A 13,156-nucleotide genomic window follows, 5' to 3' on the forward strand; every position below is an offset into this window, starting at 1 on the left:
ATAAGTAAATTTTACATACAACTATCCAAAAATGAGTTAATTAAACAATTTTACTTAATTTGTTAATTTAACAACATTTGAAAAAAGATGCTAAAATTATTTCAAAAAAATAAAAATTAAAATTAGAAACATAAAGTAACAAATAGACTAGTTAAGAGTTTGCTTCCATTTTCATCCACTTTTATAGCTGGTCCATTGGCATGCTCGCTTAGTACGCTGCTGGCGCTGATTGGTGCCCATATGCTACTTCACTACTAAATATATAGCTTATGCGTAACATACATATACATATACTTGATTTTTTTTAATTCAGTTTATTTCTGAAATCACTACAATAGTTGTTGTTTTCTTTTTTATTTGAACATAGGTATATATATTTATATATGTATAATGTATATGTCTATTTACAATTGTTTTGCTTTGTGTATGCTTTTATTTTATGCTGCTAAAATAACTAATTCTCCATGGTTTTTTGAACAAGTGCTGGAACATATGTATTTCTTTAAATATTTAACTGTATTTTCTTAATGTTTTTCTTCACAATTTATCGTTCGTACTAATATGTGCACATGTTTATTTGTTTTGTTTTTTTTTTTTTTGTTTGAATATTAGCTATTGATTTTAGTTATAATATTTTGTCCTTTTTTTGCATATTAATTTTTATTGTTTTTACATACATCAGCTGCAGCTTGTCTTTCAGAGTTTTGTTTTTCATATGGGTTATTTTAAGTTACATACATATGTACAAAGGAAAGAAATGTTGCGGCAACATTTATTTCCGTTTGGATACAAAAATAGCATTTGCGTCTAAACGTTCGCTTTTTAACGTTATCACTTGCCGAAGTTTCATACGAACGTTTTGTGTTCATGATTAAATATTTTTTATAATAACAAATACAATAAATGTATTAGTTTAGCTTGCAAAAGTTTTTGTTGTTGGTACATGACGACCAAGTAAAAAAATCAAAAATTACGCATTCTGAAGGAATGTTGTGGTCTGTTTGCAAAAAAACGAAAAATTCAATGTAAAGCAATCTTGATAATAATAATAAAAAATTCAATATTTTTTTTACAAATTTTATAGAAATCAATTTAAAACTTTAAAATTATAATACAAATTAATGGAAAAATTTAAAATTTTAATGCAAAAAAAATTACAAAATTTTAATAAAAAAATTGAAATCTTTTCATAAAAAAAAATATTTCACAAAATTTTTATAAAAAAAATATTTAAAAATAAATAAAATAAACATAAAAAATATGTTAATATAATAAAAACAAAAATTTTGATACAAAAAAATATTAAAAAAATTAAAAAAAAATATTAAAAAAATTAAAAAAAAAATTTAAATTTTTATAACCAAAAAAATTAAAAAAAAATATTTATAAAGCTTAAATAAAATAATCATAAATTTTAGTAAACAAAATTAAAAATTTTAATAAAGAAAAATGCTTAAACATCTGTCTCAAAATTTTAAAGTAAAAAAAATTTTACAAATTTTATTAAATAAAAAAATTCAAAAAGTTTTATATTTTATTTAAAAATTTTTTTATAAAAATATATACATATATTATTTTTATTATTTTTTTTTTAATTTTTTTTATAAAAATATTTTTTTCTTTATAAATTTTTTCTACAAAAACATTTATTTTTTGTATAAAATTTTTTGAATTTTAATAAATAACAAAATTTAATAAATAAAAAGTTTTAAAAATTTTGTAAAAAATATTTTAAAAGTTTCAATAGAGAAATATACAAAAATTTGTGAAAAATCCGATCAAAAATTTAAATAAATAAAAAAATATTCAAACATACATATTTATTCAAAATTCAAAATATTTTATAAGAAAAAAATAAATAAAATTTAAAATTATAGAAAACTATATCAAAAAATTTACTAAAAAAATTTAAAAATCTATCTCAAAAATTTGAATGGACAAATTTCAAAAATTTAATATAATAAAAATTCAAAAATTATGATGAAAAGAAATTTCAAATAGTTTTTATTAAAAAAAACTTTAAAATTTAGAGAGCAAAAAAATTAAAAATTTTATTGAAGTCTATTTAAAAAAAAAATGAACTTAATTTCAAAAATTATATCAAAAAAGGTTCAAAAAATGTTAATAGAATCAATTCAAAAATTTCAATGAAAATAAAAAATCTATTAGAAAAAGTTCTGAAAATTTTAACTAAACAAGAAATTCAAAAATTTTAATGAAAACAAAATTAACATTTTGAACAAAAAAATTCAATAATTTTAATGAAAAAAACTTGAAATTTTGAATAAAAAAATTCTGAAATTTTAGTGAAATCAATTTCTAATGCTAAAAAAAATCAAAACGCAAAAAATATTTTTTTTCTTATAACACATCCTGCTACATACATTTTTCGATTCCTCCTTTATCTTTCTCGCTTTCTCTGTTTCTCTATTACTCTTCCTCTCTCTCTCTCTCTGTCTTTTTCTTTACTTGTTTTACAGCAAAACAAACAACATTTAGGTTTTGTGTTGTTATTTAATAACTTTCAGTGCCATTTATTTCTTTAAATTTATTTATTTTTCAATAGTTTTGTTTGAATTGTTTTTAATATTCTCATACGTACAAACTATGCAATAAATTATTATTTAAACTTATATAATAGAAATAAAGCAAAACTACTAAACTACAACAATATTTTATTATTATGTATATGGTACGTGGCTACAGTAACGTTATTTATATGTGTAGGTAAATGTTTATGTATGTGTGTGTTTATATATATAATGTAATCTTGCAGTTTTTCTTCACATACAAACAGCAGTTTATAGAAGTTATTAAAAGAAAGTTTAGCTACAATTTATAAGTTTATTTTATTAAGCAGCATTTATTATTATATATGTATTTTTTGCATTTGTTGCACAATGCATGCAACAACATGAACTACACAAATTCAACTGTTGCATTCTAGTTATTGTAAATCATTATTTATATATATATACAGTTGATTTTGCTGCAGTCATGTATAATGCATGCGAATCCTTAGACAATTAGAGTCTCCGCAGGATTCTGAGCGCTGTCTGGCAGTCGCTTTTATAGTTCTCCATACATTTCACTTTTATTCTTTTTATGTTAGTTATTAGCAACTTATAAACTGTAGCTGAACAAAAGCGAAAATTATTATTATTAACTGCATATGTGTTACAGTTTCATGTATGTGTGTGTGTGTGTTTTAAAGCAAAAATACTTGAGTTGTATGCATAGAAAAGTATGTGTTAACAAGTCAAAAATCTTACAACAGATTTCGTATACAATACTATTAGTGTTATAATTAAAATTTCTTGTTATGTACGCATAAATCGAGAAGCACGCAAGTCTGTGTTATAAGAAATTTGCTTAAAAAGTGCGCTTATATAATAAAAAAAAAATAATAAAAGAGACCACAACATGTTTCAAAATTGTTTAGTAATAAAATATTTGAAAATTTTGCAAAACTTGTCACTTTTTGCATTTTTTTAAACTCAAAAAATGGTAAAACTCATGTTGACTAAAAATAATGCTTAAAACAGAGTTTTGCTGGCTGGCTTTGATATGTGCTAAAGTATTTGTCTTCAGCGCGTTATAAATCTTTTAAATCTTTTGGTTATTTACATATTTTCAGCATGTTCACTATTCCTCGTTTTTTTATACAAAATTTTAATATTGGCTATTTTATAATTTTTGATTTGAAGATTTATTTTTATATGTACAAACAAAATTGTTTATTTCTTTTAATATATTACTGACTGCTCATAGCAGTTGCAAATTTTAGTTGGATAAATTTTTAGTTGAATAAAAAAAATATATTTGTTTTTAATTACAATTGTTTTTCATTAAATTATAAGAATTGTGTTTTATTTAATAACACTAGTGGAAAAAAAAATTTTTTTTTTAATATTTTTTAAAACTATTAATGTGAAAAATATTAAAAAAAAAACTGAAATTGTAGGCAGCTGGAAAGACTTGACTTGTTTTGGTTTAAAATTTATTTTTTACTTAATAAAACAAGGCATTCACTGTTAGTTTTGAAATTTGCAATAGCTGAAAAAGTAGTTTTTGAAATATTTAGTCTCCAGCTTGATTGTTTTAACAATTTGCTGAATAATAAAATTATTAAGTAAATTCGCATTTATAAAAATATGGCAATATTTATATGATTTCTTAAGCTGTTTCAAGTTCAGCTGCGCAACGTACATATGTAAATTTTTTATTTAAATGATTATGATATTTATAAAAAAAAACTTATTAAAAAATTAAAAAAAATTTTAATGTACTACGTTAAGCGTGAATGCCTTGTTTATTATTTAGCGAAAAAATTTTACTCTTTTTGCTGCACACTTTTAAACTTTTTTTAAGCATTTTGTTAAAAAAATATTATTAATGAATTGGTTTAATGTATGTATTAAGTTTATACTGCAAATAACATGAAATTTTTCATTTGTGCTTTTTTTTTCAAATCAATTGGAATTTGTGTTTTTCTTTATCAAATCAATTGGGTTTTGTTTTTTTTTTCTGCTTGTCATTGGAATTTTAGCTTTTTTGAAAACTTTGATTGCAAAGATGTTAAACTTTTTACCAATGCAATTTTAAATTTTTAGTTTTAATTTTTTATATATTTTTTCTCTTAATAAACTGTATATTTTAACATTTTGCCTGTTCATTTTCTTTCATTTAGCGTTTATTATATTTTATTTCTTGCTATTTTCAAGTTTTCAAGTTCGCAAATTGTTTTTCATCATGCAAATTTGTTTACAACTTTTTTATACTCGTGCGCATACAAGTATTTTTAAACGCTTGCAACATGTTGCTACAGCATATAATAGTTTTTTTGCTTTCCTTTTGCCTTCTTGCTTTGTTGCCACCTTTTCTTGTTTTTCAATTTTTACATATTTTTAATTCCCTGATTATTTATAATTTTTCTTGAAATCTTTTGCTTGTTTACAGTTTTATTATTTTTTTCCAAAAGAAATGTGCTTATATTTACTGAATTTGGAAATACATACAAATACATGCAATATGGTTGTTGTTGTTGTTATTTCTATTGTTAATGCTAATATGCAAATATTTCGCTTTTGGTTTTTCACATCGTGATTTATCTGCTTTGTAAAAATTATACAACATGGATGGAAAATAATATCAAAACTTAAAATTACACACAACTTTAACTAAAATAACTAAAAGAAAAATGAATTTTATGTTGAATCATACTTTCTTAAACTGCTCCTCTCTAATCGTTTGCTTATGCTTTAACTATGCGCTTTTCAAGTGTCAGTGAAAAGTAAAAAATCTTGAAATTAAAATTTAAAAAACACAATAATAATATACAGATTATGACAATATGAAGCAAATAATGCAAACGATTTTATTCTCTCATTCATATTTACAAAGATACAAAGTTTGCAACAACGCACTTTGTTCTCTTTCAAGCGCGTGCAGCAACATTAAAATATTTTGCTTACTACCTTCTGTGTTCCCCCACTTCCTGCTTCCATTCGACTCAACTTCATATTTTTGTATGCTTGAAATAATTATAAATTGAGTTATATCACATTTAACATGATCATTTCGCTTTGTTTGCCGCTTGAAGTCACTGCGGCAACATGTTGCGCTGTTTTAGTTGCTGCAGATTTATATTAATACATTTGTAGCAGCGTTAGCAACATGTTGTCGCTAGAGGGCAAACGTTGCCCAGTGCTTGTGTGTGAGTGTTTGAGTGTGTGTGTTGCGGCAATGCAAAAATAATGCGTACAAACACACGGCGGTGCGTCGCTCAAACAAAGCTGGGAATACTTGTTGGTATGCTATGAAAGCGCTATATGTTGCCAGCAACATATGACAGCATTGGCGCACAACCAATTGTTTGGCGACGTTTATCAGTGAGTTTTGTTTCTTGCTTTATTTTTGCTTGAAGTTTTGTTGCTTATTTCTTTAAGTTTGTGGTATTTTCGTGATGTGTGTTTGCCAGAAGGCTGGTGTTGTGATGGTTTGCAAATGTTAGCCACAATGTATTGAAGAGAGGCGACGGTGCTTTACATGGTCGCCTCGCTGGACGCGTAAAAAATTATTCAAGCGTACATTTTTATTGCCGTGGCATGGATCACAATGTTTGCAGTTTTGAAAAACTTGCAGCAATGCATAAAAAACGGAAAGTATTTGTTTGTGAAAAATAAATATGTATGTATATAAAATATATTAACCGATACAACGCTTGTGCATATTTCTCAAAAGTTGCAAACATTGCCATTTCATTTTTTTTTAATTTTTTTGTGGCTATGAGAATCTTTTTTGGCGCAATAAAACATTTTTTTTGTGTTGCCACTAAATTATAGTTGCATTTCATTTGTCAAAGACTCTCAACAACCAACACATACACAACAACAAAATTAAATTAATTTGTACGCCACTACTTGCAGTCCAACCGCCGCTCACTCAACATACACACACCAATATCACCTTCAATTCTAACATTTATGTAACTCCAACTACCCAGACTGGTGCTTCGAGAAAGTTTTGTTTTCTTGTTTAATATGCTACGCCTCGCTTCGACTATAAGCTTTTTCAATTAACGCTTCAACATTGCGGCGTTTAGGATGACGACATTGGGCCGTTTGTTGTGGCCGCCACATTTTCCGCGCCATTATTGGTCGCTGCTGCTGCTGCTGCGGCTGCTGCTGTAGCCGTTGTTTCGGTCGCTGGGCTGGCGTCGCTGCTCTCATTGGCCGCAGCAGTTGTGGGTGTACCAGCCTGTTGTTGTTGCTGTTGCTGCTGCTGTTGTTGTTGTTGTGGTGCTGCGGCAATCATATTAGCGGTCGATACTGTGGCATTGCTGGTATTGCCGGCCGTGATCGCTGGTGTACCGGCACTACTGCCATTGCTACTGGTGTTGCTGCCGGCGATCTGCAGCTGCGTTTGCATTTGCAATTGTTGCAACATCTCCTGTGACATGTTCGATTTCAATATGGTGTTCTCAACCTCAAGTTGATTGATTTTGTCCATCAGCTCGGAAATCTTCTCCTTGAGTACTTCAACTTCCTCGCGAACAGCTATCATAAGATGGGATTTGACCAGATCCTATGGGGAGAGAAAGATAGGTGGTAAGAAGAGAAGTATTAGTAAGGCTTGCGAGATGATAAAAGCTAAATAAAGAATATGCAAATTGTAGCACAAATATTGATCTTAATTATTTGTGTAAGCTCAGCGTATAATATGATATAATAAAGCTCTCGGTAAATAAGCTAAATTTTTTTTCAAAAAAATTTAATTTTATAGCATTATTGTTCATTCTTAACTTGCCAGCTCGCATGTTCTTTATAATTTTATAAATCAATATTTTTCGTGTGAGCCGTTTGTAAACACAGCCTACTGCCTTTACCTGTTTACGAAATTATACACATACTATATATATATATGTACATGAATACATATCGCGTTAATTATTTACCCATACATATTTGTCAACATGCAAATTGGCCTGTCATAAAAGCATATTTTGTAGCAAAAGCCAGACAGACATAACCAAGCTGCGCTGGCATGAGAGTTTTGCCAGCCTCACGCTGCTCAAATGTAAATATTTGTGCGATTTGTGCGGAATATGTACATACATATGCCATGTTTTGCCTGCAAATCAAAGCAATAAATAACATAACACAGTCATATCCACATGCATTTATCGTGGCAAAACGGGTTGATTGCGTGATTTTTTTTCTCTACGGTGATAAGATAAGCAAACATTTTGACTAATATGGCATAACTCGTTTAAATATCATAAAAATAAATGTGTTTACCCATTTGTGAAGTATTAGTAAGTGAAAGACGCTACATTTATTTTTATACACACGAATAATTAAAAACCCTCTTCAACAACAGTTATCTGAAAGCCTTTTACTCAATATTCAGCAATCACAGCAGAAACTATTTATAGCTACGCCTTTGTACGGACACTAAGTGACATAGAACCGCATAGCAGAGGCTGCTTGGTTGAATGCTGTGGTGAGCCGACTATAAAGGGTATAGGCCGAGCCCACAATAGCATATTTCAAAATAATTAGTTTGGCAGCGTTTCATATTTTTATCAAGTGGCTATTGTGAAAGCTTTGATGAAAAGGATGGAAGCTTCGTTGAATCTATTGTATTGACAAAATACGAAAAGACTTTTTCGACTACCCAATGTTTGATAATAAATAACTGCTAAATGCTTAACTTAACCGATATATTATAGGATATAATTTTTGTAGCGCAGTAAATTTCTTACAAAACTTTGATTTCTTCCATTGAATTATAAAATTCATAAGAAAAGAAAAAATTTGCCTTAAAATAATCAATTTTCAAGCGTAAATATCATTTTAAAGATTAAGTTTACAAAAAAATTTTTAGCGAACATTTTTTAGATCATACAATTTCATACTCTGTTTATGAACGAGATATATTTTCAAGAACTTGGAAGCGATATTTGATTTTTCTAACTTATAATGAGAAAAAACAGATTACTGTAAGACGGAGAATCTTGCCGTTACAAATGAGACCTCATACTTTGCGCGAGTTTCGTAGAGTTGTCTCAGGACCTACTCCTTAGAGTACTAAACGAAAAAATAAATTGTTTTTTGGCGCACCTTAATGTTTGTCCCCAAATTGTGGCACACTAAAGCGAATTATTTTATGCCAACATACGTATTCCAAAGTCACATTAGCAGAAAAAAGAGAAATGCCTTCATGACCGCACTATGCAGATACCGGGCGGCACAAATGTAAAGGCATTCAAATACAGCTCAATACAGGGTGCAACTACTTGGCTGGAGTGTGCTCAGAATTGGAGCAACACGCGTATCTACTAATTTATAGCAGAGCGACAACCGGGAGTTCACTCAGTGGCGCAACACAACCACGACCCCTGGTGGTTAACAAAAACAAAGACAAAGAAAAACCGAGCACGTGCTAATAATCATAACAAAATTCGCACATCACGCCACGCCACGCAAATGGTGATTCATTTGGTTGTGCTTGCAATGGCTGCCCACATGCGCGCTTCATGCACAGTCGGCAACATGCCGAAGACAACACCTTAACATTCATTCAGATATGTACTATATATGTAGGTATCTGGATATACAAATATGGATATAAAAAATATAAATACAGGTAACACGCTACAAGCGCAATATTGCTGAGCATTTAAAGCGGCGACGACGTCAATAGTTGGAACAAATACATACAAGTGTGTTAGTAATAACATTGAACATATGCCACGAATCATTAAAAAAAGAACTAAATTAAACACGAAAACTTAATAGTTTCATGTTTTCCAAGAAATTTAGTTGAGAGTGGCATGCGCACACAAAACGGATCACTGGGACACATCAAACAAATTGACATTGTACGTGGGTGTAATTACTGAAAAGCATGTGTGCTGACAGCTGTCCTGTCATTTCAGTGCTATTTGCTCAAGCGACGGTCAATTAGGAGCAAATCGCGAGACAGGGTCCTTCAACAATATATTGAATGCAAAGCTGTCGAGGAAAAAAAGTTCAATAAAGGTATTGTGTGGTTATGTGTGACATGAAAGCAACTCTTCAGTAATTACAGTGAGTATCTTAATACTCGTAGTAATGAGATAATCACAGTGTGCATATTCTAAAAATATACATATTGAACTACTTAGTTAATGTGGGTCAATATTAGTGAACATCAATGCTTGTCGGTTACGTGATTGGCCTTGCTTGCGCTGAAATTTAGCACACCCAAGAAACTAACTAGCAAGGTAGGCACATTGGCTTTTCAGCATGTGTTGAAAGAAAGTGTGAGGTAGTTAACCTCATTTTTTGATAAAAATTTTGTCTTTCACTTTGTATATGTGTGGAATGTATATAATATATAAAAAATATGTAAAGTATGTGTTGTGGATTAACTTCATCTATAATTCCTTAACAAATAAGGTAAAAACCAAGTATGTGTACAAAGAATTTGTACTCAGAGGACACTGCCAAAGGTCATTGTGCGCTTAATACTGTCAAATTTTCTTGCAAAAAATATGGTCGCACGTAAATATGTAAATTTGTTTTGACAGCATTATTCTTATGTCTGCACATTGAATAAATGCGATTTAAAAGCTTGTTGATTAGGGTGGGTCAAAAAAAATATTTCTTTTTGCTTGCTACTCTGAAAAATAGGTTTTTAGATACCTCTTAAGAAAGTCGATACAAGTAAGAGCTTTTAATTGTAACGGGAAGGTTGTGCGCTTTGCAGTTTACTATTCCTTCCTTATTGCCAGTAAGAAAAAATCAATACTCGCTTGCAACTACTTAAAAATATGTCGTTTAAGCGCTGATACTTTGAGATCCTTTTTTTTAGAGATATCTAAGCACCTATTTCTCAGAGTAGAAAGTGAAAAAAATATTAATTTTTTAACTACCCAAAATATTTTTTACCCATCCTAATATTGCTGTAAGCATTTTTATTTTTTTCGGCTGCCTGCAGCTCTAAGTATTTGTAAATAGTTTGACTTCCATTGGTAGAGAATCAAGCATTGCTTGAACTAACTTATTCGAGAAATTTGACAAACATTTTTTACCCCGTCAACACGTGGCGTATAAATAGCAATATATTTTTATGTTAATTTCCAAAAAAATATTTTATTTATTCAAAGAAATTATCAGCCAGACAAATATAAACAAATTAGTTTAATAAAAAATGCTTGGCGCAACAAATCACAAAATTTAATGCTTCTAATAAGGTTGCAGTAATTAAAATTAAATTAATCTTTTTGGTTTTTGCTGCAAGAGTAAAGAGAGAAGAAATCGGCATGCTTATCTAAAGGAATTCTGCTAGCGATGAACCCGAAAGTTTTGGCTTGCTTCCAAAATTATTAATAACTCAAAATTCGTACGGGATGTATGGATTTAAAAATTTCTAAAAATTATAGTTTTCAACAATATGCAAAACTACGCACGAGAAAGCCAAAACATATATGTAACTAGAACGCCAAGCAGCCGTTGAAAGCGTGATTAACTCGGCAGATGAAAGGCACCAATAACGAAGGTGACTAACTTTTTATACAAAACAGAAAAATAATCAAATAAAAATATCAAAATGAATTTTGCGAAACAAAAAAATCTTTTAGACAAAAAACAATAACGAAGGTGACTAAAACACAAGTTTTAAAATATAAAATTAAGCAAAACAGAAAAATAATCAAATAAAAATATCAAAATGAATTTTGCGAAACAAAAAAATCTTTTAGACAAAGAGTGTGTAGTGCGGCAAAATACAATTATAGCGCGCAGGAGCGTAGGAGTGGTGGGGGGCGAGCAGCCAAGGTCACCATTGTGTTGTCCTATTCATTTCATAGTAATCAAAACACAAGTGTCTGCCATAAAATATAAAATTAAGCCTCTTGAGCTTGATGATAAATGCACGCGAATACCTAAACAAATTAAGTTGCCAATTTTGTTGTTGGTTTTTAGAGTATTTCATATAAGCTAACTCAAAGTCGTCAAATTTAATGGTTACGGGTAGACAGAAAAAATATAAAATGTGCAGAAGGAAAAATAATTTGATAAACACAAGACGAGTGTGTATACATACATACATAGTATACAGATTATAATGACGTGGCAAGGCCGCAGAGTTAGGCGCGTACAATTAATGGCAACAATAATGCAGAAATGTGTTGATGTATTTTAACGCAGCTTAGCTAGCTAAACAACTGATTTTTTGATGAATGAAAAAAATTAATATAAGAATAAAAAAAATTAAAATACATTAAGTAAAAATAATAATAAAAAAAAATTAAATAAATAAATTAAAAAATTAAATCAAAAATATAAAATAAATAAAAAAATAATGCAAAAATAATAAAAAATTACAAAAAATTTTTTAATAAATAAATGAAAAAAGTTATATAAAAATACAATAATAAAAAAAATAATAAATAATAATACAAAAAAGGAAATATAATTCAAAAATCAAAAAATAAATAAAAAATTGTATAAACTAATTGTTTGTCGAAAATTTTCCGCATCGATATTATTAATTACCCTTCCAGGCGCCATTTAGTCGTAGACAAAATTTTAATAAATCCAATAAACAAATAAATTAGCAAGAGCCAAAAATGTGGACAAAGCAGGGTTTGAAAGATAAAAAGCCACTAATGAATACAAAAAAAATAACGTCAGTAATGGAATTGTTAACTCTACTGATTACTTTGCTGATTTTTTCTACAAACGCCAACCGTCACAACATAATAAAGTAATTTAACATTTGTATGCGCCAGTCGTAAAAAAAATAAAACTCAGCCAATCTAAAAGAAATTATAGACACAACCGAAAACCGAAACCGGTTTTGAACAATAAAAAACTAATGTTATAGCGAGTCAAAAATACGTTTTATGACAACAAAGCTGCTTAAATAGACTAATTTGCCAGACAGAAAAATTTATAAAATTAAAGCTATGCATATATTTTTGAAAATGGCTTTGAACGAAAATAAAAACGAAGGAAATGAAGTGTTAAAAAATGCGAAGAAAACAAAATACAAAAAACATTTAGAAATCTTAAAAAATTCGAAGAAAACAATGCACAAAAAATCTATAAATAAGCGTGTGAACACAGAAGAGTAGAGTAAAGAGGCCCTACAGCAATATTTATCTATTGAACTTTAGTAAATAAAGCGAGGCTGCTTAGACTCAGATTTAAGTATTTGCTAAGCGACGTTTAAGTAGAGCTATTCGAACTTACTGTTTACACTCAAAAACCTAGAAAATTTCTGTAACTCCTATCAATATAAGCACAAAAAACTTTGAGTTAGAGAGACTTCGAGTTATGGAAGGAAATTTGTATGACATTTGACTTCTATTGCCAATTCAAGAGTTCGAGTTATGGAAGTCCAACTATATTTTCAACTTCTTAAACTCAAGTTACTATTTGCTAAGTAAAATATCTATCTTTAAGTAGACCTAATCGTACTGACTTTGAGAAAATTTTAAACAAAATATGAAACAGTTTGCATAAGTCTAGACATCATCAACGCATTTGCATTTTAAACTGCAAGACATGCCGTGTATTTACCGAATCCAGACGGAGGTGTGATCGCACACAGCAACACAGAACTCGTATATGCAGCGCTGCAGGTAGCACAAGTCGTAGATAGA

The 13,156-nt window shown here is 29.0% G+C and overlaps 1 protein-coding gene across 6 annotated transcripts in view; it reads right to left on the reverse strand.

Moving 5' to 3' along the window:
* Window positions 1-2,414: 2,414 nt before the first annotated feature.
* LOC126753518 (protein bunched, class 2/F/G isoform) overlaps window positions 2,415-13,156 on the reverse strand; it is a 228,873-nt gene continuing 218,131 nt past the window's right edge. For all 6 annotated transcript variants that reach the window (XM_050465027.1, XM_050465025.1, XM_050465029.1 and 3 more), the window contains one exon: window positions 2,415-7,086. In XM_050465027.1, the coding sequence (XP_050320984.1) occupies window positions 6,601-7,086 (486 nt within the window). In that variant the 3' untranslated portion in view covers window positions 2,415-6,600. The remainder of the gene's footprint in view (window positions 7,087-13,156) is intronic.

This window comes from Bactrocera neohumeralis, chromosome 3 (assembly GCF_024586455.1).
Source record: "Bactrocera neohumeralis isolate Rockhampton chromosome 3, APGP_CSIRO_Bneo_wtdbg2-racon-allhic-juicebox.fasta_v2, whole genome shotgun sequence".
In the NCBI taxonomy this organism is placed as follows: Eukaryota; Metazoa; Arthropoda; class Insecta; order Diptera; family Tephritidae; genus Bactrocera; species Bactrocera neohumeralis.